Raw genomic sequence first — 25170 nt, 5'->3', positions numbered from 1 at the left:
TTTTCGTCTTCGATTTTTCGTTTCGTCATAACGTTTATTTATATACGTAGTTTCTCACAACGTTGCAACGTTTAGAAAGTCGTTGATTTTGTTTCTGTATTTTCCGTCGTTGGGTTTCCTCGTCATGTCGATCGTCGCGAATCCGAAATCGTCACCGTTCCAGCAAGTAGAGCAGCAGCGTTCCGAAAATTGATTGTAGTTCATGTCTCCGCCTACGTAGTCATCGTACGCGTGCTTGAGGTTGGTGTGATTTTGACGAAACAAACATATGAAATTAGCGTTGTCGCGTACTAACTGTTTTGGAATTTTGGAAAACGTTTGAGCTAGGTAGAAGCAATCCATTCCTTTGTGACGACCTTGCGTGAAAAAGTTGCGAATTTCATTTTGATTTTCCAGGATGACGTCGTCGAACACAACGACTGAATTTTCACGACAATCGTCGAGTGGTTTTATTTCCGAGGCGAACGTTGCAATGTCCAGACCATCGTACAGTTTCATCAGTTGCTGGTATTTGGATTGCTCCAAACTTTTCGAGAACACGTACAGGTGCCTGTTCTTCCAATCTAGCCAATTCGGTGCGAGGAGAAAATTGTCCACGAGCAGTGTCGTTTTCCCACACCCCGAAGGACCTACGATCAGACAGCGGATGCTGTCGGGAAGCAACTCACCGTTCTTTTTTTTCTCGTTTGACTTTCCGGATCCGGTAGACGCTTCACCACGTTCCACGTACTCACAAGATCACTTCGTTCGCGTCGATCCAACTCTTTTCCGGAAGTCCCAGCCATTTGACAAACAGTTTGTCACCTTTCCTACGCAATACTTTCTCGATGAGGTACGTGTCGGGGTGTTTCGTTTTAGAGAGTTCCTCTTCGTAAAATCTTCCTTTCAAAATCTCGCCGCTACTATCTTTTATTATATACGTGTGTCGGTTTCCGGGTAAAACTCGAACCACCGTAAAGAGTTCCGTGCTCCAATTTTTTGTGAATCCCTTCTCGAAGGTGCGTTTGAATTTGCTGATCCTCACCTGGTCTCCAATTTTGTATTTAGCTTTTTTTGTCGTGGGTGTGTACTTTGGACAGTAAACGGTAGAAATTAAACGCTGCTCGTCAGACTTGGTAACGTCAACTGGCTTCATGCCTATCGTTCTGTGTACCGTATCATTATAGGTGTCGACGAGTTCCGGCAGGATGTCGACCCATTTGTAATTTCCCCGAAGCGTGAATCGTTTCCACATGTGTGTTTTCAAGGTTCGATTAAATCTTTCCACGATGCTGGCTTTGATGTGACTAAAGGTCGAATAATGTCGAATGTCATGTTTTTGAATAAACTTTTGGAATACAGCGTTGTAAAATTCTTTACCGTTGTCCGTGTGCAGAAATCGAGGGCGTCTGCCGCCGCTTTCGCGAAAAATTAATTTGAATGCTTCCGTGACGCACGATCCCGTTTTCGCCTTCAAAGATAAAGCCCATGCGAATTTCGAAAATGTGTCTATGACGGTGAGGAGGTACTTGTTGCCCTTGTTCCATTTATGTACGTTTTTCAAATTGCCGCTACTCATCTCCACGAGATCGCTTTGCCAGAGGTCGTCGATGCCCTTGGTTACCACAGCCAAACGTTCGTAGTTGCGGCGTGCAGGTTTATGCAATTCTTCGACGATGGCTTGCCTAGACATTTTTTTTTTAGAGATTACGTTTGAAGAGAAGCACCAGCGTGATGGGATTCAAAGAGGGTGGCACCTCGCTCGTGTTTTGAATGATCGCCGGCACTCACGTCGAAAACGGTAAGATCTTCGTCTTCGTGTATTTCATATATGTTGCGCGTTTCGTTCCAACGTGCCAGAGGAATGTTTCCTGCTTTCTGGACACCACGATTCGATATTAAGGTCATGGTGGGAACGCTAGCTTTTCTGCCGTGAGACCAGTACGAAAATTTGTTTATCTGAATTGTGCCATCGAGGAGAAACTTGTAGTACGGATGATAAGGATGCAACATGTACAGTTTGTTACCTTCGACGAACGTGGAGATTCTCTGTTGATTGGGAACGCTGTTGATTTCGATGGCTTGCAAGGTGAACAATTTGGCGAATTTAGTGTCGAAGGTGACGAGATTACTGTGAACTTGTCCGAGTTTATTTTCGATGGGCAGCAAATGCTCGATTATGGTATCCGTTACGGCAGAAAACGACGGTTTGATTTTCACTTCCACGTTCAACTGCTTGTAGTTTTCGTTGAGTTCTTGCAACTTGGCACCGAAAGAGGCCAGCGTCGATTCCTGCGTGGATTCCAGCACTCCAACTTGATCTCTGATGTTGACGACAATGTTCTGAAGGTTCTCGACTTGATTCAATTTCGAGCTCTTCTCGGTAAGATCGTTCACGATGCTTCGCATCTCTGTAAACTGCGTGTGAAGGTCGGCGACGCTCTGCGAAGTGGGCAGCGTCGACACCAGCGAACTAATTTCGTCTCGAATCTGTTCCACGTTCGCCGTTTCCGTTTCTAGTCGTTTCAGCATTCGAGATATGTTTTTTTTCAAAGCGTGCAATTTTTTGGAGATGGGGAGATTGGCCACCCTACTCTCGAGATCGCTCAATGAACTTTTGATGTCGCTCGAATCGGATAGTGCCGTCACCGCCGTTTTCAATTTTTCCAAATCTTCGCTCGAAGGCACGCTCGTCCGTAACGATTCCAAGTCACCCTGTATGTTGTCGAGTACGTGATGAAAATGAGCGAGATTCGTTTCGACGTTCAAATTTTCTAAATATTCGATCTTCTGCTGAACCGTGCTTAACGTGTCTTGAATGCTCGTCAACGCTCTTGCTTCAGCGTGAATATTTTTAATTTTATCGTTGATCAATTCCAAGGACGCCTGAAGCGTAGCGATGGTGGTTTGAATGTGTTCGAAATATCGATACGCCTCCAATTGAATTTTTATGTTCGCGACGCTTTTACCGATGACCTGCAGTTCGTCCGACGATGGTAGGTTCGTTATTGTATCTTCCAAAGTCTGCAACTTGGATTTAATTTCTTCCAACGTGCTGGTGAATTCTTCTTGTAATTTGGAAACGACGACATGCAAGCGTTCTGCGTCTATATTGTTCACAACGGTTTGAAGTTCAGAGAAATTCTTTTCTATTGCGGAAGTTCGTTCTTCGATTTCGAGTTTCAATTTTTCCAAATCTTCATTTTTCGATTGAAATTGCTGTAATTTGGCCAAATCATTTTGAAGCGAATCCACGCTCAACTGTTTATTTTGAACGTTGTCGTAAGAAGGTACGTCGACATAACTTTTTATCAGCGTCTTCAGTTCGGAATCGATTTTCAGAATGGGGTCGAGACATTGCGTTTGGAGCGTAGCGATTTCCGACTCTAAACTTTTGTTTAAGGTCTCCTGCAAAGCAATCAAATCGGTCCTCAACTTCTTAACTCGAATGTCCAACATGAGAATCTCTTCTGCGTGGTCTACACGCTTGGTGTTGCCGAAAATGTCGTTAGGCATTTTTGGTTAACGGTTATTTATAATAGGATAGACGATTCGTAATTCTACGAAGAGAGGAATGAGTTTGTCGTAATCTCCGAGGAGTTCCATGTAAAGATAATCTCCTGCAGAAACATCGTACGTAATGTTAGAAAGCATCTTGTCGTGCTTGATTCGAAAAATATTCTTGCCGGTAGAAATTTTGATTTCGCCTGCGTTTTCCGGATTCACGGTGGTTTGAAGTTTCCCGTCGATCGGAATTTCGTAGAAATGTAAATTGTTATTAAAAACATAAAACATCTTGCCCACATCGTCATTCAGTTTCGTCCAAATGCTGTTGAGATGAACGATCAGTAAACCATTGAGTTTAGATAACACGGAAGGTAAAAGGTTATTGAAATTTGGTGGTGCAGTCTCCATGTTGATCTGTTTGCGGAAGCCAAGAAGATTTATTGTCCTTGTTAGTTATTTAAGAATACGGTCAAAGTTTTTTTTTGTAATGACAGACAAAGTTTTTTTTTTTTGTAATGACTAACAAAATAATTTTTTTTTTGTTTTGTTTTGTTTTTATGAATCTTCTGTTGAAGATGGACATATGTTGCAGGTTTTGCTTTCTGCTAAGCGATAGTGCCCCCACGGCAGTGTGTGAATTCCGCACTTCAGGATGCACCTCTTATTATCGTGCGCATCCAAAGCAATCTTCCTGACAATGTTGGTTGTCAATTTATGGTTGACGCTCTGGATTCGATACTCTTTTCGTAGAACAGGTGAGCGAGTTTTCAGGCATTCAACATAATCCTCGAATGCGAGATGCTTTTGTACAACCTGCCTACCTACACCCTTGGTTTTCTTGGTGACAGACCCCTCGGCCCGAATTGCATAGGCTTTGGCCCGAAGTCCAGCAAACTCAAGAATAACATCCCCGTCCTTCTCGTCCTTGAGTTTACCAGGCACTTTTTTGTTTCGGGGCAGGATGCCGTACTGGTTCGGTTGGGGATAGCCTGATGTGTCGAAAAGCTCGATGAAAGGTGGAATCAACGCTATATCCTTATATGCATCAACTGTGCGAACATGGTAGACCAAGCTGTCCGTATCTGTATATAAAAGAGAAATGCCACGATCATAATGTTTGCACAGTGTACCATAATGTGTCTTAAACATATGCAACTTGCTCAAGTCCAGAATCGTGGCACCAACATAGATTGGCTTGTTTAGGTGCACCACAGGTTTATCCATGTGGACCAGAGCCAACTGCTCATTATAAATGGTCCTTGATTTAAACAACGGGCTTGCAATCAGCTTACGACATCGCTTCGCATTGGTAACCAGCCTAACGTCCACGCGATTTCTCACGTTCTCCATCGTTTTACCGAACACAGCATTGTTCATCAGCTTGAAGAAGTTTTTGTCAAGCTCCGAGGTTGCAGCGATGCGGTGTTCGGTATTGGCTTTGATGTAGGGTACTAACCAGTTACTGTGCTCGAACCTGAGGATGCGATGAATTTTACCAATTGTAACACCTTGCCTCATCAACCAAGCAAGATTCAGGTAATGTACCACATACCTCTCTTTGGGCTCAACATCCATGATGAGCTTGGGTTGATTCGAGTTAGGTAAACGCTTAAATTCTGGAGCAGGTGGTAACTCGCTGAATACATCATGGAGCTTCTCGGGGAATTTAATGTCCACCTCGGCAAAAAATCCGTATGTACAATCTTCGAAATTTTTCATGTCGAAATCCGAAGGATTAACCCACTCGAATCCCTTGTACGGAAGTTTCTGCATCATGGAAAATCCATACAGGTTGTTTACATCTGTGTGGAGGATGTAGCTTGTTGTTTTAGAGGGATCGTAACCGGTGGCCATGTATTGATTGTTAGCACGTGCATAGCGTTGCGTCACCTGGACCATACCGCCTCGGATGCCTCGTTCCAAAAAAAGTAACTTTTCCACATCATTAAGAAGCTGGAGTTTAATCCTGGTCATGAGCAGCATGGCCGACCATGCCAGTCCGGGGAGGCTGTAGAAGTAGGCAGGGTCTAGGTGGCAGATGTTTATTGCTGTCGCGCGAAACGCCTGCAAAACGTCCGCGAGAAGCGTCACGTCAAGCTTTAAATATGCGTCGTGATAATCTCCAAAATTTCGACAACCTAACTCTTGCCACATGGACTGGGCGTGCTGGTATTCCTCATTTGTTATGCTAGAGCCTCTCAGCCGACTGTAGAATTTATCCTGTGGAGGAAGCGATGTTTCCTCGAACTTGTCGGGGTCCGTTACGTAATCGTATGGGTAGACCCCCTTACGTCTGATGAGCCCAACATCCAAGTTTGGAAAACTAGCTGCAGTGATAGTCAGCTGCTCGTCCCTAAGCTTGCCTGCAAGAGCATCAAGGCTTGCATGGAGGAAACGCAGCGAGTCAAGAAACCGAAGCTCGATAGTTGCTTCCAATTCGGGGATAGACACCCACTTACTCACGCTAATATAGCGCTCCTCGTTCTGTGCTAAGACCCTGATACGACTATCATCGTAGCCGAGATGGGGTACCAAGTGATGAAAATCGTATCCCGAGCCGTTGTGAAAGAAGATGGGAATAAATCGCGGGTCCCTAGCTTTTAAGTTGCACGTGTTGCACCACGGACCGATGTAGCTACCAGTACCATAATGGTCGTGGTGGTACACTTTACTGTTATCGTCGGTGAAGACCAAGTTGCAAACAGGGCAGTTGGTTGCCTCCTCGTGCCTACGCTTATTCTTAGGAGAAAGTCGTCGCATGCGCTTGGGGGACAGCAACACCTTTCCTATCTTTTGGGCTTCCTCTACCATCCTCTGCAAGAAGTGCTTGACCGGGTCGGGACCGCGATAGACATACGGCTCGGGGGCAACACGTTGGTCTCGCCGCACCACAACGTAGGCCTAACTTGAGGCCTCGTGGAGTTGGTAAGGGGTGGTGGAAGAAACTTCGGGATCGGGATAGCAGGTGGAGAGAGGTTCGAGGAAGGCTTCGAAGTCCGCTACAATGATGGCAGGATGCTTTGCCATGGCGCTGTGCATGCTAAATTTTTCTGTCGCTTCAGGATTGGGTAGAATAGTTCGTGCAGGTTTGTTGGTACTGCAGTAACGCATGTGAAGAGCGAGCTTTTCGGCAGCGATGTTTTCTCCTTGTAAGCTCTGGTGTTTTTGTTGTTGGTTGTCAAAAGTGATCAGACACCTTCGACAAACTTGTATGCTACCATGATGCTTGCTTTTTTGACTCGACACCAACCGGGAGAGCGAGCGAATGAGGGTGTAGTGGTGTTGTGTCTCGTCCTTGATGAGCAGGAGGTTGATTTCTCGTACCTCGTTGTTGTTGCTCACGTTGCTCACCCGGATGGGGTGGACCTCATTTTTGTTCTCGGTGAGACCGTAAACGTTTATGGCTAATTGTAAGTTGCGAGCACGTGCCTCAAACTTGCCAACATCCGAAAGCGCCACCGGGTAGTCGATTCCCACCATTGCATCCTCCAACTCCGACTCGTACTGCTCGTAGTGGCCAACGCGACGCGGTTGATTTTTCCAGTCGACGGGGTGCAACGCTGCTAGCACCGACCAGACGAAGCACTTGTTATCCCTGTTCTGAATATTCAGAACAGCCTTCTTTGCTGCAACATCTGGTGGTAGAGGGACGTAACTAGACCCGGACATTGGTGCAAACTGACTAAAAGTAACACACAATTTATGGGGTTCTCCACACAGCGAACCGCCCGAGCCTGTGGCCTCGTGCTCCTCCTGTTTAACAAGCAGCTCCTCGGTAAACTTGTCGTAAATTTCCCCAATGCTGTCACCATCCGCCAGATGCAGCGTTTTTGCTTTCGTTGCATGAAAGAAAGTGTATCTTTCATCGGTCGGGTTCTTGTATGTGCAACATAGCGTACCGTAGAATTTAGTGGAGGAGTGCGTAGCCAGTGCATTACTAAGAATAGAAACTATTTCTGCTCGCTTCTCCTCTAAAAAGCTACGAACATCGCAAGAGCCGTCCGACAATCGGACATAATCTTCTAATATTCCTCCGAAAGCAGACCGGTCTGCTTTCGTCGCAGGCTTGACGCGTTTGGTGGGTGGTGCGTTGATGGGGGCTGCTTCTGCCTTTCTCTTGGTGGAGGTCGAAGGCTGAGCCCCAGATGTACTTTCGCTTAGACAAGTAAGCTTATGCTTCTTGGCATACGCAATTGTGATGTGTTTATTGCATCCGGAACATAGTTCGGTGGCAGCCAAATGCTTGCCTGGCACGCAGGTGCGACAATGTCTTGCAAAATTTTTGCTTGATATGGTTCTTTTGCACACAGGGCAACTTTTCATGGAGCGCATTTTTTTTTCTTTTTCGGGGTATGTTTATTTATATGTGATCTGTTGGTGGTAGAGTGTTTACAAAACAAAAATGCCTTATGAGAAAAATTTTGTAAGCTAATTCTAATTAGTGTTAGTTTGAGGGGTTTATTTATATATGGGTGGTGTTGTCTTCCTCAAATATGTGCTTTAATCAACCCTATAACAAAATAAAAAATAAAAATATATAAGAAAAATATGATTGTAGATAGAAAAAACACAATAAATATTGTATGCATGTGTAATTCTATTTAGCTTATTTTTGCTAGACACGAATCTTCCTCAGATTTTATTGCCTACTAGTATATTTTTTCTACCAATCTAGTAGAGGTGTGAAACTATGAAAATGTTCTTGTTTAAGCACTAATCATTATGTTTCCAATAGGACTCCTATGGGACGTAGAACCTTGTAACTTTGCTCTATGTATATACTAGTGCTTTTCCAACATGTTCACAAAACCTTAGAACCTTCACAGACAAAAAGATAAAGTTTCCCCCTGTGTACATGTATAATTCGAATCCCACTGTAGGTCCAGTTTCGATTAGCCTTACTGTGCATAAAGTAGACTTAAAACAACAAATCCAACCCAGAGTATCAACAAATTCAAAAACATAAAATTTCCCCCCTGTACACTTGTATAATTTTAAACTCCAAGTTCGATACCCGGCGAATCCCACTGTAGGTCCAGTTTCGATTAGCCTTACTGTGCATAAAGTAGACTTAAAACAACAAATCCAACCCAGAGTACACGCGTCAATACTATCCACCATGAGTAAACTAACATGATCATGATCATCGTCCCTCCCCTCCCTCCGATTGTTACCTCGCTTTTATGTTATTCGTGATGAAGAATAGTTTTTTTTTTTTCAAGCGCACGTTATGTATGCTCATATTTTTTGTTTAGCGTAAATTTCGATGTTTAATCAAAACACCACTTCGTGTTCACTAACGCAACTCGCAATTATTATCATTAACACACACACATGCAAAAAAAATAACAAGAAACAAAACTTACCTACAAAAAAGCTGCTAGCTATTTAACACACACACAAAACAGTTGTATAATCGCGTACAGTTGTAAAAACGTTACTCTTCTGTGCAGAAGCTTTCACATTACTGTGTTTGATCTGACCTACATCGACACCACAGAACGAAAGTCATCTCTCCCCCACCCCCGTCGTCACATCCGATTGCGATGACAATATAAGCAAACTAGGTCGTGTCAATGTTGCCAACTCACTAGGCCGTATCAATGTTGCCTCTGATTTTCTGGTCGTCCGAAACTCGAATTGGACGGCATCGAAGTGGTGCGTTACCTTTTCGGGAACCTCTCCTCGTACACGCTGAAGTACGTTTCGTTGTACTTCAACCTGGGAGAAAAAAATAATGCCCGAGGGCGAAACCGTGCAGACGCTCTACGAGAAAAACAAGATAGACGATCTGTTGCAGTACAACGTACAGGATTCGATGCTTGTGAGGGACGCGTGTTTCTGAAAAGCAGACTCGTGCAAACGATCGTCTCAACGTGCTGCCAGAGCGTGTTGCGTGCGGACCAGGTTCGAGGGCACAAACTCAACTTGCATCTCTCGCATTACTATTTCAGCGAAGCGTTGCAGAACAAGCGATGTTTGTGTTTCCCACGGCAACATCTCGAGTATCATCACAAGCTGGTCGGGGGTTACGTACACCGTAACCCGCACATGAACGTGGCGCTCAAGAACAGGACGGAGAACGAGATTATTTTGGTATTGGATTTTACGTCACTCTACCCGAGCGTCATGGTAGCAGCTGGCCTCTCCCCTTTCAACGTGAACTTTGGGAGTGGCGCAAATTCCACGCCGGAACGTCCGTGCCGGGCGGAACGGAAGTTGATGTTTATCGCGGCGTTACGAATCCAACCGGCTGCACGGAAGCTGATCTTCACGTGTATTTCTCACGGGACACGCTCAATGCCACGTGCATACGCAAGATCATGGCCTTGCGTAAAAAAATCAAAGAATTTAAAAACGATAAGACTTTACCGCCGGGCAAACTGCTCGAAATGGACGCCAAACAGAACACAGCTAAATTGATGATGAATAGCATGTATGGTCAGATGTACGAATTGAAAGACATTCCGGAAGAGATTCGCCCGCACGTCAATCAATTCTACGTTCGAAGGCCGTACGGGAAAACTTGGGACTCGTTCGTTTCGAAGAACCCCGCTTGCGCGTCCCTTGTTACTTTTCTGTCGCGAAGTTTGAGAGAAAAAAAAAAAAGAGACACGTGAAACTCTACAGAGGTGTGGTAATCTATAACCGCAGCCGTTAGAACTTTTTTTTGGTTGGGCACCACGCACCCCTGGCGAGGTTATATAGGGGCCAGGGATCCTAAAAAAACAACAATTATTATTTGTTTGGTTTGCGTCACAATACGGAAATAATGAGAGGCATACGCGCGCGTGTGTGGCACATCGTTTCCCCCCCCCCCAAGAGAGAGAGGTTTACAAAGGTCACGATATATAAACATTTTGGTCCCCGGGACTTGGAAAAAAATTACGATAAGGTGCATTCATCCTTCAAGGATAAGAGAGTACATTTACTCATCACGCTGTGTCAGCGCAATAAATAAGGCGCGGAACGTGGAGAGAAACCTTGGTGATTTTTTCGAGTAAGGTGTTGGCAACACTGCGAGAAAATGAGGCTCGCGCCTTACAAGAGCAAACCATTAAGGCGAGCCTTACCGAGCCTCACTTTCGGTTTGTGAACTCTCTATTTAGGTCTACTGTTAATACACGAGAGGAAATTCTATTAAAACATGATTTTTTTTAAAATTAATTTGTTGCACCAAAGCATTCTAGTGCAAATAGGTAAGGAGGTTAGGGTAACAGTTCGTTATATCGGAGACACATTAAAATCGGATATTTTGTGTTTCGCATGGTTCGTACTTACCAATTGTGTATTGCGGAACATAGTTCAAAGTACCATTATGCTTTTTACACAAAAACAAACACAATTTTTCACATAGAGAGTAGTTTTTGTTATTCCTTTTTCCCTTCCGTAACACATAATATGGCGGGCAGAGGTTGACGACTGTTGTAGGTATGCAGAGTTTCCAACCTTATTCACCGAAAAATACCTAATATCATGTTCGTCACGTGTGCAAATTGTACCTTATGCACGGGTAGCTGACGGATAGCCCCACGAACCATTTCCGATAAAATTAGGTTAGGTTTGGTTAGGTAAGCATAGTTAAAAAAGGGGGGTTGGAAACACTGACAGGGAGTTACGTCATCAAACGTATGCAGAATCCGGTTCACGTAGCGAAAGCAATGGCACTTGTGCGTTGGTGAGATATTTCTCTTGGAAAATACATGATTTCTCAGTCAAATAGATTCCACGATGAAAGAAAATACCTTGACAAACGTTGGAAACCTTAGAGAAACTCTTTTTCGTAAGTAGTTTCTTCTGTAAAAATGAAGAAATGTGTATCCGATATAACGAACTGTTACTGAGGTTAGCAAAGTATGCTATGATGCCAGGTTTTAAGGGTTCAAATCCTTGCCAGGATTGGATGTTATTGTGAGTGTCCTTTCGTCAATTTAAACATGTCATTCCACATCCCGATCTTCATGATTAGCCAAAAGTGGCAGAAGAACAATGCAATAAATAAATCAATAAACAGAGCATTTTTATTTTAAATCTATAATCCCATATGGCTAGTTCAACATTTTTTTTTTGTTATCTATAGGAATGCAAGGTATATTCTGGAGTGTATCAAATTGTGATGTGTGTAACTTCTAAGAATTTTTTGACATTCTCATTGAATGAAATTTCTGTAAATTGGAGGTGTAAGCAAATGTGATCTGAGTGATGGTTTTATACATAGATAATACATGAGCAGCTAACAACAGCTATAGCAGCTTGGTGTTACATGCTAAAACACCAAACCTACTCGCATATGCATCTGAAAGCAAAAATAAACATCTGAAAAGGTTAGCCTGGTTAAGTTTGATTTATTTCTGCTCTTAAATGCAGGTGTGAGTAGGTTAGGTATGTTAGTTGCTATCACTAGCTGCTCATAGATAATGCAAACGTATGTTGTTGTTTTTTTTTTTTTGCAGGTGGTGGCAGTACTAAAGAAAATGAGTTTTTTACACCTGCGTAAAAAAACTGGTTTTCTACGCAGCGTAATTTACATAAAGTACGTAACGAGTAAATTACCTTGCCAGCTCTGGCTGCAGGTGACCTTGGCTATTCCACACAGAAATATATACGGGGTGTCTCATAAGTAATAGCACAAACTGACACAGGTGAAAGTACACGATTAAAGAAGCAAAAAAGTCTCTGTAGTCCATTTTCTTGGCAATAGACAATGAATGACTGTCTGCTGAGAATTCCATACAGTATAACATGAGACATGAAAATCGTCTTTAAAGAAAAAAGAAATAACTTGTAGGCCTATCTTTTATGTTGATGTAGTATGTGCATTCAGTCAGAAATCAAATTCATGTGTACAAATGTAGCATGTAACATGACAATATTTTATTCATCAATTAGAATTTGGGCGAAGTTCAAGGCATGGACAATTTTTGAGCACAAAACCATTCAAAAGTGTGTTCTAATAATTATTATTATTTGTAATCCGTGAACCTTGACCTTAATTTTCGCTAGTGATTCCAATGGTTGAGATTCTACTTTGCTAGGTTCGGTACTCAGTGGAGGTACGTAGTGGTCCGATTAGCTGGGAATTTCTATTTTACAACTGTTATCAATTGTACTATACTGTTTTTTTGGAAATCTACTGAAACTGAATGGTTTTCTACCAAACACCTACAGTAGACATATTGTACAGCTAAGAGCAAAAATAATAGTAGGCAAATAGTTCATTGCTCTTTTCATTTTTTCATTCCACATCATATGTTGCTTTAAAGAATGGAATTCTGTTGAAGTGAAGCATATATTGTCCTCCACGTTTTTACATTTTCATTTAAATTTGACATTGTGTAGAACAGACCTGTTATGGACAACTCGCCTACCATTTCTTTAACATATTGGCTGTAAATATAAATTGTCATTCCTCATGATAAACAATTTATTTTCATATCTGCTTGAAAATCTAAACACAGTAGATGTTTCAAAACATCTGTTGATGTACTGAAAACAGTACAGAAGATACACTAAAAGTGTAAATCATTTCTTTAGTATTATATTTAATGTGTATGTAGTGTGCTTAGCATAAGATGATGGCTGCAAATATGTATAACATTTCATTCCTCCTTATTAACAAATTTTATTTACATCTGTTTGAAAATGTGAACACATTAGATGTTTCAAACCACTCATCGACCTGCTGAAAACAGTAGACAGTTCGTACGAAACTCGCAACGTTAATCTTATCTTCAGGGGTTTGAACAGGTTAAGAAAACGTAGACGTTCCTGGTACGAACGCCTACCTTAACAAAATGTAATGCCAAACTAAAAATAGGACATTTGTAAAAAGAAGAAAATTGAGGGTAACAGTTAGATAAAGTGAAAACACATTTCTTCAAATTTACAGGAGAAAAGACGGGAAAGTACTTACGGAATTGAGTTCCTGTGGACTTTTAGAAGCTGAGAATAGTGTTTTTTCCATTCGTGCAACTTATTCGGCCGGTAAATAATGTAATTGTCGACATTCATGTATCTCCGTTGCACGATAGCTCATGCCACCATTACTGTCGACTACGTGAATCATATGTTCCATGCACCCGATTATGTGATCCCCCTGTCAGTTTAGCAACCATGTGGTAGTTTTACAAGATAATGTATGAGCGGTTCTTTTTTTAAAATTTAATTTTCTGTTTGCCTAACCTAACTGAACCTAATCTAACCTTCCGTAAATGGTTTGTGGTTCAATTTTAGCCAAAAAACCATCATTTTTCGGTTAATAAGTGTTAGTGTAGCAACCACGCGCTAGTTTTACAAGATGACGTGTGAGAGTTTTTTCTTCCAATTTAATTTTCTATGTTAACCTAACCTAACCTAACCTAACCTTCCGTGAATAGTTTGTGCGGCATTTATCGGTCCATAAGTTTGGAAACACTGCATATCAGCTGACGATAGACGTGAGTCAAGATTTGCCCGCCGAATTAGCAACGACCAATACTTGTAATGTTAAAAATTACGCTTTTTTTCAGTGAAAAAAAAATAATCCCAAGTTGAAAAATGTAAAGCGTTACCGAAAAATGTTCCGTTATGCATATAAGGCAAGTACAAATTTAAATAATTCGGAAATAAACGAGTTAAAAGTGTTTACACTATATCTAACTAGTACCAAATTGAGTTTTCACGAGATATTCAGTGAGTAGATAATTTAATGCTTTCTTACTCCCTGCATTTTAGATAATAATGGCAAAGCATGAAAAATCAGCTGCCTTTACATTTTGCATATTTCAATTGCAACATAACAGAAATAGTATTCGTAAGTTAGTTATGCCGCATATGTTTCAACAGTGACATACAGTAGAAAGTAAAACATAGGATATGTTATTAAATTTAGTTTATTTACACACAATTGCTTTAATTCAACCAGTATTTTCATTTTATACAAATTACTTTACGGTTACGCATACATTACGATTACTTCGCAGTTTTAGTAAACTAGTTTTCTGTGCATTCTGCGTAAACGAACAACTCTCGGAATCTCGAAGTACGACATGCATCGATAATGTCAAGGAAATAGCACAACAATCGAGAAAAATATCGATTCTTTCCATAGATATTGCTTAGTTTCGCCAAGTTTACCACTTTCCTTGTAGACGTGCGCTGTAGACAATTAAAGATATAGTCTATTCTTAGTAGACGGTTTCGTGAATCGCACTTTACTACATCTTTTACTACTCAAAAATACTACATCGTTGTAGACTCGATATTGTAGACATTTTCGTGAATCGCCCAGCAGGTCTGTTCGGAGGTGCCTGGAGGAGCAGGCTGAAATTGAACAGCAGAAAGAACAAACCTTTGCCGTTTTCGCGGGTCGGCGTAACCGAAATCGGCAAAGGATGGAAGACACTTTTTGTCAATATCGCCAAAGGTAATTATTTTTCAATTTATTTCTGATAACATTGTATATTTTGACATGGTCCGACAATCTATCGACCATCCTTGTAGCTCAATTAGGGACAAAGATATATCGATTTGAAATTTGCGCAAAAATCGAAAAACTAAAATCGAAAAAATAAAATCGAAAAAATAAATCGAAAAAATAAAATCGAAAAATTAAAATCTAAAATATAAAATCGAAAAAATAAAATCGAAAAGAAAATCGAAAAAATCGAAAAAAGTTCAAAATGTTTCATAAAACGTTTAAAAAGTTTTTGAACAAAATTGAAATAAAAGACACTCAGTCACAATTCTGTTTGTCCCAGACCTCACGTTTCAAAGCGCCCTTAGTTACGGCCGTGTTTTCGCCAGACCTCAAGTTTCAAGGGGCCCTCAGTTACTGACCCTGTTTCCCGGACATCATGTTTCAAAGGGTCGTCAGTTACGGGCCTGTTATCCCCAGAGTATTGTATATTCGGAATCTACACATACCTTACTTTTAAGACTGTAGGCCTCCTGTACTCATGTTTCAAGGAACCCCCTGTTGCGGCCCTGTTAGGCCCCAGTAAAACTTACTGCAAATAAGCCCCGGTTAGTTAAATTGGTTTCACAAGCACATTCTCCATTTTTCCGATTATATATGTCACATACCACTTTTTCCTTTATAGCCGATATCTACATGGAACAGATTATATATTTTTTAATTATTATATATTGTTTTTCAGAATGGATCGACGCAATATTCGTAGGGCCAAAAACCTGCTCCTACTGCTACCTCCTCCGGTCCTCAGGGTCTATGTTCTTCCTCCTTCTCCTGCTCTGGAAGAGGTGGAAGATCCGCCTCTCGTCAATTTAGTGCAACACGAAAAGGAGGAGGAGGGACATCTTACGCCTCCATTACCTCCAGCTAGAGGAGAGAACCGGGAACAGCCAGCCTCCCCACCATAGGTTGTACCTTCTCGATTTCAAAATATACCACTACTGCCGTAGGTAATATTTTTATTTTCTCGCAAATCCCAACAGCCACGATACTACGCCCATTTTCACTTACCTTAGGGTACTTCACCTTCGATACCTGCTCCGATTTCAAACAGATAGCAACGGCTCTGACGATCTTTTGACTGTGATCAAATATCTGCTGCTCCAGGTGAAATGCGACTCTGCTGATTCTACAATGGAGATGGTGATTCTGGTGACATCACAATCCGCTAGACTCTTATATACCTTCTTTCCGATCTACGTTATCAATACATTCTGTGCGCATTTGTTCCCGCAGATCGTCCAACGCCCACGTGCCTCTCCTATCTTCTTCCTGTCCTGGTACACTGTACACAATCAACTCTTCCGAGAATCGTACTTTTTTACTCTGTATTATTTATTTACATTCATCTTCCCCAACACTTTTTTCTCCTTATGCTCTTTCTCCATCACATGCTATCCCACATGCTTTGCAGAGAACCCTCCTTCCAGCACCGCATTCAACAGACTTCTAAGAATATAACACACCATTCTTCTGTCACACTCATTGCAGAAACCCATATCTCGATATTTCCAGACCAGCGCTTTCATCCTGCTCATTTCAACCATTCCGCACATCATTCATCCGGTCCATGCATATCACTCTCAACCGTCCACACACACATATCGCTCACCAATTCCTGGAACCACTTAACGATAATCTTTCTCGCAACACCAAAAACGATTAACACCAGACATCAAACACTACTCATTCCCCGAAGCCCTACTCTCATCCCACACAATGTCTAGAACTCGAACACTCAACCCTTCAATGTCATCTGCTCGAACATTCACCAAACCCTGAAACAATCTCCCGACAAAATTCCTTGAGAAACTGCCCTTAAAACACTGGACTCAAAACTGCAAAAGCAATTACCATTCGAAACCCATTACCCAAACCACATCCATTAATTCTCACAACATTTCCTCGAAACAACACTCAACAAACCCCATTTTCCAAGAAAAGGCACCGGACCCCTTAATCTTTTATCGATCTTTTCCAATCAATTGATTTATCGGACTCAAGGAGGTACCATAACTACTACAACACATAAACTTTCTATAAGCAGTGTGGTATTTGAAAGAAATTGCAGTGTAGGAGTATTTCCAGTTACTTCTTTCGAGGCATTGGGGTAATATGTAAATTATTACATATTAATAAGACTATAGCATCCACAAGGGCCTAAGATTTACGAATTATGAGGAGGGAGGATTCTCCCCAAAACAAATCCCATCCTGCTTATAAGTTACGGAAAATCTAATATATTTTTTCTCTTCCTTGAACTCAAAAAATTACAGATATTATTCCACAACATATCCAGACAGGGTGTTATGTTCATGTACTCAATTTAGTGTTTACAGACGTAGCACAGTGTCTGAATGTCAGTTTCTTGCAAGGAACTCAAGCGTTTCTGAAACTCTCACAAACGCCTGGAAGTTTATTTGCGGCTGAATCCCAGCGTTGGACATGCAGAAATAGGAACCGCAAGGTGGAGAAGCAGAAGTATTTCCACGATAGAAAAACAAGAGAGGATACAAAAACCTGTATTCTGTCAGCTTGTTACTACAATTTTTCTCATTTCCAATTGTAATGAATTCAACACAAAAGTAACAAAATTATGCCACAGCACTTCCGAACAAGTTCAACAATTTCGAGACAATCATTGTCTGGATGATGTGTTTACAGGTTTTTAAAATTACAACTCACCTCTCAGATTATCTACAAACGAGGAACTTGGATTTCGGTCAAGCTGGACGATATGTTTCCACTGCAACAATAGATTTGAAGGCTCCAAGGAATATTTTTCTCGAAAATCATTCTTAAAATTATCAATAAAAATAAAGTAAAAATTCAGCAAAACTTTTTATCTTTTTATGCCTGAACATATTTCAAATTAATGTTTATTGTTTGTAATTGTTTTAGCATTTATTTTAAAACCATGGAACATTTGGGAAAGGTTGAAGATTAAATGCAGTTCAAATTTGCTTTCCCCAACTATGTTTATGGTTACATTGCCCAAGTAAACAGTCACATAAATTTTGGCCACAATTACTTTCACCAGGTGCCGAGAACATCATATAAGTCTAGTTTCACGAGTCTGGTACCATAACATTGTATTTTATGATATTTTATTACATTCATTGGCTGTGTTGCTGAAGTTACTGATAAGACGTTAATTTAAATTACACATGGGTGAGACTATTACTGTCACCAGATAATGAGAAAAGCAGAAAGTACTGAAGATTAAATCAGATTAGATCGTGTCCTTGTCGACCTACCCTTAATTTAAACAAGCAAGTCGCGTTTCAATCAAAGAGTTTCAAGTTCGTTCCCTAGTGCACACATATCATGTTCAATTCTTGTTTGAGAACAGTAAGACTCCTTGCAATTAGTCCAGCCGGTCTCCCTGGCGGAGTAATTAGCACATCGCACTACGACACCAGAGGTCCCGTATTCGAATTCCGGCCTGAACATGGGTGTTTGTGAGTATCCATTCATCAATTTCATCACATCATTACTCATCCCCTTTCTCGCGGTTAGCCAAAGGTGGCAGAAAAGCGAAATAAAATAAACCAAATCAATCAATCAATCAACCAATTGGCCATTTTTTTAAAATTGTAGGTATAGTTTATAATTGATATGTTATTCATTATAATTTGGGATGTGTGAAAAAATATAAGTCAGTAATTCATCGACGCATCCCCAACACATTCGTAACAGTTGCTCATTCTTTCCCCATTCAACTCAGACACTTTTCATGAAGGCACAATTTATTGAAGTTTCTGCACTTAATTTATTCGTATACCTCTACTATAAAACCTCATGGCGGAGAAAATCTTACTTCCGGAAACTGAATATGTTTCATATTTCTTCGGTAAACCCCCAGGAAAACAATCCCCACGAACCGTCCCTGCAAAACCTACAGCTTATAGGATGAAACGCACAGGCTTCCCACACACAAAATTTTTGCCGTGTGTCGTCCCGTGTTGGCACCATTTCCTCATCTACACAAATTTATTCTGAGAAAGTACCATACGAAACAAATCCAAAAAACTTCTAACTTTTGATCATTTGTCACTTTTATCAATACAATCATTGATTGAAAGATGAAGATATATCACGGAATCTACCTCTTGACATACTATGTGTACTTGTGCACTACCGGGATACTACGTTCATCAGCTTTGCTCCAGTATAAATCCTCTTGTGGTAATGAATGGCATCCACTGAAAAGAAACTTGTTCAGATCACGAACACTGATAGACTTTTTTTTCAACATATCTCAAGGTTTCATCAAGAAGATGTTGCAAAGTTTTCTCATCAAAATACCTCTTCGAAAATTGTTTCACAACTCACTTTATGGTGATTATCAACCAATTTTTGCAAACTTTCGCCAGGAAAATGTGACACTGCACTTGATTTTGTCTAATTTAGTTTCTCTTTCTGTTTCTTTTGTTTTGGTACACTGTCCACATTTTCAAAATTTGGCCTATCATTCTCAGTGGTATTACAACTTCACCGCAATGTCTTGAGGCGTAATGTGAACAAGTTCATGGTCGTCAATGTTTTCTTCATCGGACGGTTCGGAATGCAAGCACACAATACCTATATTTGATCCGATTTGGTCGCTCCAAGTAGTAAAGGCTTCTTCAGTAGTCAGAAACTTACGTGACATTGTTGAAATAAAAAAAAACACAGCAGAACACACACAACACACACATCAAGAACTGACGACAGCACAAGATACAAAGCCTTCTTACATGAGAGTGCGACTGCTTACTCTATAGATTAGCGGCTCAAGTAAATTCGCATTTCAAGACAATGCTCCCATTACGGGAGCATAATGGAAAAATTCTAGTTCTATGCTTTCATTATGGGAACACTGAACGAATAGTACCCTCTCTCTTACAATATATATATTTTTTAAAAAAATATATTTCCATTATATAATCCAAGTATGGATATATTACTAAAATCTAACCTATTTAGAAAAAATAGCAATAACAAAGTTCAGTAGAAATAAAAAAAACATCAATGCAAAAATCAATATTTTTTCCAAAAATTGAAGATATATATTTTTTTAACAATAGGGATTAAGAAGTTAGAAAATATTAATGTGATATTCACTTCATGTATAGTTGATATAATAAATAAAGCAAAGTTAATTGAAACAGGCTCTCTCCTTACCGTTTCAAACTTAGTAGTGTAAAATGTAATACACTAACTAATGTAGTCAGCATATTTATTATACATTACTACATTTGCAATCACAGCGTACTTCTAAATATTGTAATTGAAACAATGAACGATTCCTTTATCACTATTGCTTCTGAAAATGTTTTAACATACCAAGTATTAACGTAATGTAAAGGTCTTAATAATATTAATATTGTAATAATATTTTTACGTATGACAGAGAATGCAAATGGAAGTTTCTCTGTGTACAATGTATTATTTACCTTTCAGCAGGGAGTTGAGTGTTTGGCGTCACTGCATATGTGCTAGGGTCGTTTCAAAATGATCCTTAAGGTTGTTCCATCTCAACAGTTTGGATTTATTATTATTATTATTAATGGCGAAACATTTCAATTGATGTTTCTTATATGTTTGCAACGACAATTGGCAGTGCAGCCTGACGGGTGTGTCCAAAGTACCGGTCTTAACATTTATCAAATTTAGAGTAATCGAGTTGAGGTTTAGTTTCTGAGGTATTTATGGGCACAAAGGGCGCGGAGAAGCCTCGTTAGCCTGGTCTCGTTATATGTACCATGCGTATACTGCACCAAGTGTATTATCCAAAGGTTTAGGATTTATAATTTTGAAGTTCATCAACTTTATACGCGTCGAACGATATCATTGAACATCAATACGAGATTAGTCACTGTATGTATCTATTTGGTGATGAATTTCAGCTCAACACCCATAAATTTGCTGCAGATACCATTCTCACAATATTTGTGTCTTGCACCCACTTTGATTTGTCTCTCCTAAATCACCAACTCAATCAATCACATACATACATATGCGTACATAAATATAAATTATCAAATTGCAAATATTTAAACACATTTTTTGATGAAATTTGTTCTGAAATATTTGCACTATTTGGAAAATAGAATCATTATTTTAATATATATTTATAACGAAATGAAACTGATACTTACCATCGACTCTTCATCAATTGAATCCAATGACATAACTGTAACATGGAAATACACAACTGTGGCTTTTCCTTGGAACTTTGGTGCCCTGTTTTTGTCATATATTTTGGTATCAAGTGGTAAAATATCTTTTAAGGATAGACTAGCCTCTGATGCAGTGTTGTCAAATTCTTCACTGAAAAGAAAACTAATTAGGAGTGTGTATTTGATTTAAATAAGGTACATAATCTTTTTCAGTCAATTTTCTCCATTCCAGATTTAAATGTGAGAATGAGATTATGAGAATTAATACTAAATTAGAGGAGACACTCACGCTGATGTCCTTTGTCCATGGCAAAGATAGAACCTTTTCAGCATGTTACATATAGTGCAGGAAAGAGCCTGTAAGAGTAGTCAGAGCTAACTGAGTCCAGGCAAATTTGTTGAACTATTTTTTGAAAAATAATTTATTTATTTATTTATTTACTTTTTTATTTACTTCTTCTTTTGGATGGCGAAGTTAAGGCACAAGCCTTTTCTTACACTTAACCATCTCTACTTCACATTTTACAAATTTAGTTGAAATATCTAACAGTTTACGAAATATAAAATATCAAAATACCAAAGAAAATTAAAAAAACACAAAAAAAGAAAAAAACAAAAAGAAGAAAAAACACAAAAAGAAAAAAGAAAAAAAACAAAAAAGAAAAAACACAAAAAGACAAAACACAAAAATACACATATATGCTGTAAGAAACGTAAAAAATGCACGTACAGCATGAACACACACATAACAAAAATACTTAAAATACAGAAAAGTCGGTCGGTGTTTGGCCTGCAAATTTAGATCAAGAAAGGTTTCATTCTCTTTTCTTTCCTTGTTTTCAGTACTGATAAGTTGCCTCCAGAAGATGCTTTCTTAATTTTGATTTGAAATTGCCTAGAGAAGAAGAGTTTCTTATGCCATTGGGGAGGTCGTTCCACGCTCTGGTGGCAGTGACCGTGAAGGAATTTCCGTAAAACGCTGTCTTGTGGGAGGGGATGGTGAGCAGGGAGTTGTTTCGTGAACGGGTAGCAAAGGTGTGTGCTGCGCTTAGGGGTTGAAATCGTGAAAATAGGTAATCGGGTTCTCTTGAATGCACTATTTTGTAGAGCGCTGTAAGAGCGTGGAAGCGACGACGTGTTGAAAGGTCGAACCAGCCTAGGTCTTTGAAAGCCGGGGTAAGGTGGTCAAAATGTTTGATGTTATAAATAAAACGTACGCATGCATTTTGTATTCGCTGTAGACGTCTTGCTAGTTCACCGTTGAGGTCAACATACGTCAAGTCGCAGTAGTCTATTTGCGACAAAACTAGCGATTCCACGAGTGTTTTCTTTACCTCTTGCGGTAAGATGTTTTTTAGGCGGTACAGTGCTGCGTAAGATTTTTTGCATATGGCCTTCACATGTTCACTCCAGGTGAGGTTTTCGTCCACAACAATTCCCAGGTCTTTGACCGAAAGTGATAGTGAAATGGGTTTTCCGTCTACAAGAATGTCCGGGATGGAGGACTTCGCTGTTGTGGATATGAGGTGCCGTGAGCCAATTAAAATACATTTAGTTTTCTGAGCATTTACTCGTAGACCGTTTGCCTGAGACCACTTGCAGACGTTCATAATATCAGCGTTTAGGGCTTTGATGGCCATATTGATGTTTGTTTTAGGGAACGATAAGTAACATTGGACGTCATCAGCGTACAGATGGTAATTCGTTGATTGAAATGTTTCCGATATGTCATTTATGTACATGGAGAACAGTAGCGGAGACAAAACGCTTCCTTGGGGAACACCGCAATTTATCGGCAGCCATGACGACTTATTTTCAGAAACTAATGTGCATTGCTATCTGGCTGCTAAGAATGATCGAGTCCAGTCAACAGCGGGTTGGGAGAAGTTGAAATACGATGACAATTTTGCCAGCAGGATATCGTGGTCGACGGTTTGGAAGGCTTTGCTGTAATCGAGGAGAACCAGCATTGTCAGAGTAGATGGTATCCCAGCCAGTGGCAATTAATGCACGTGTTTTAATTAATTTGTATGTACTTATAACTAATTTGCACGTACTTAGAACTAATTTGCACGTACTTAGAATTCATTTGCAAGTACTTCGAATACTTTACATTTATGTATTTGCAAGTTTATAACTTTTTATGAATATATAATTATTTATTTTATGAAAAATATGTATATAAAAGGTAATTAGAGGTACTAAACGCTATGCATATGTTTTTATATTCATTACTGCAAAGTATGTAATGTATAAAATGTTAATATTAATGTTTATAATATTGAAAATAAGAGTTTATGGTTTATGAACCGCTATGAACGGTGGTAATGGTACGAAAGAAGACGGTCCCGGTACTCGAACACGTGATATGTAGTTATTATGTTATGAAAGACGATGGTACGAGATGCCAGACAGGAGACTGTGAACTAAGCGCAGGTAGAGGAGAAAGGAATTTGGGGGAGTGTGCGTTCAAGGTCAAATGACGTCAGAACGTCAGAACAAAGAAGGAACCTGATTCACCAATCAGAGAACGCGTCGGTAGATTTTCAGAACCGGTTTTTCCAAGGTTAACCAGTACGCAATAACAGGGGAAAGCTATGCAATACTGTAGGGCAGGGGAGGGATTCAACCAGACAAAAAGGATGTCTGGAATGCGCAGCAAGGGTCAAATCTCTGAAGCTATGCGTCGCTTGTAGAACTGGTTTCCGCCGCCAATTAATATTCCGCTCAGGGTTGCCCCAAGGCACAGGCCGCTTTAGCGCAGGTTTTTTTTTTATCTGTACTATGAAGAAGGGAGAGCTATCAGGGACTGGGCCTACAGTTTTCACCATTTGCTTTTATCACGGGGTAACGAACCTAGGACCCTTTGATTATTGATTTAGGTAGTAAATGTATGTTACTGTGTGCTATTTAACTTAATTTTGAGTTTATGTTTTACCAAATTTTGACTTTATGTCAAACATTTTCACAGCTTATCCTTATTTTTACAAAAATAACACTATTTATACTATTCAGGCAACATTTTTTATTAAATCTTGGACTCACAAAGACAATTTTTCAACTTTTAACTTATTATTTTACAACTTGATATTATTTTTTTACAAAATAACACTATTTGTACTATTCATGAAAGACTTTTAGTTATATTTTCGACACACTAAGTGTGTGTTCTCAACTTCTATCTGTTTATTAGGCTTATTATTACTCAAATAATACAATTTCAGCTGTTCAGGCAACATCTTTTATTAAATTTTGGACTCACAAAGATATTTTTTCAACTTTTAACTAATTATTTTACAAATTGATGTTAATTTTTACCAAAATAACACTATTTATACTATTCAGGCAACATTTTTTATTAAATTTTGGACTCACAAAGATATTTTTACAACTTTTTAACTTATTATTTTAAAATTTTATACCTATTTTTACCTAAATAACACTATTTATACTATTCAGGAAAGAGTTTTAGGTATATTTTCGACACACAAAGTGTGTGTTCTCAACTTTTATCTGTTTATTTCACAAGTTTATTCTAATATTTACTCAAATAACACGATTTGAACGTGTTTTTTATTACATGTTGGACACACACACACACACACTTACACACTTGCACAGACACACACACACATACACACACACACACACACACATACACACACACACACACACACATACACACACACACACACATACACACACACACACACACACAGAGAGAGAGAGAGAGAGAGAGAGAGAGAGAGATATTTTTTTCCAAGTTTACAGGATTATTCTCCACGTTTACTCAAATAACACAATTCAAATGTGTTTTGAATTAAATTTTGTACACACGAAGTGTGTTTCGTCAAGTTTTACCCTTTATTTTTCAATTTTATGCTTATTTTACCAAAGTAAGACCTCTTAGTCTATTCAAGAAAGAGTTGTCAATTATATTTTGGATGCAAAAGTATGTTTTGGCAAGTTCTACCCTTTTATTTTACAAGTTTAGGCTTATTATTACTCAAGTAACAACGAAAGTTTGTTTATTTTAGAGTTTGCTGAGTATTTTGTTACTGTTGTACT

The 25170-nt window shown here is 39.6% G+C and overlaps 1 protein-coding gene across 1 annotated transcript in view; it reads right to left on the bottom strand.

The window, feature by feature from the left end:
- LOC145983585 (glycine receptor subunit alpha-2-like) overlaps positions 1–25170 on the bottom strand; it is a 519078-nt gene that overhangs the window by 475187 nt on the left and 18721 nt on the right. The window contains exons 3-5 of the mRNA XM_083116654.1: positions 23773–23855; positions 22275–22308; positions 21082–21225 (exon numbers count right to left, since the gene is read on the bottom strand). Of these exons, the coding sequence (XP_082972780.1) occupies positions 21082–21225; positions 22275–22308; positions 23773–23855 (261 nt within the window). The remainder of the gene's footprint in view (positions 1–21081; positions 21226–22274; positions 22309–23772; positions 23856–25170) is intronic.

This window comes from Lepisma saccharinum, chromosome 2, assembly GCF_977018435.1.
Source record: "Lepisma saccharinum chromosome 2, izLepSacc3.1, whole genome shotgun sequence".
Lineage (NCBI taxonomy): Eukaryota > Metazoa > Arthropoda > Insecta > Zygentoma > Lepismatidae > Lepisma > Lepisma saccharinum.
Note: the sequence above shows the minus strand (reverse complement) of the source record. Positions and strands in the feature narration are given on the sequence as shown.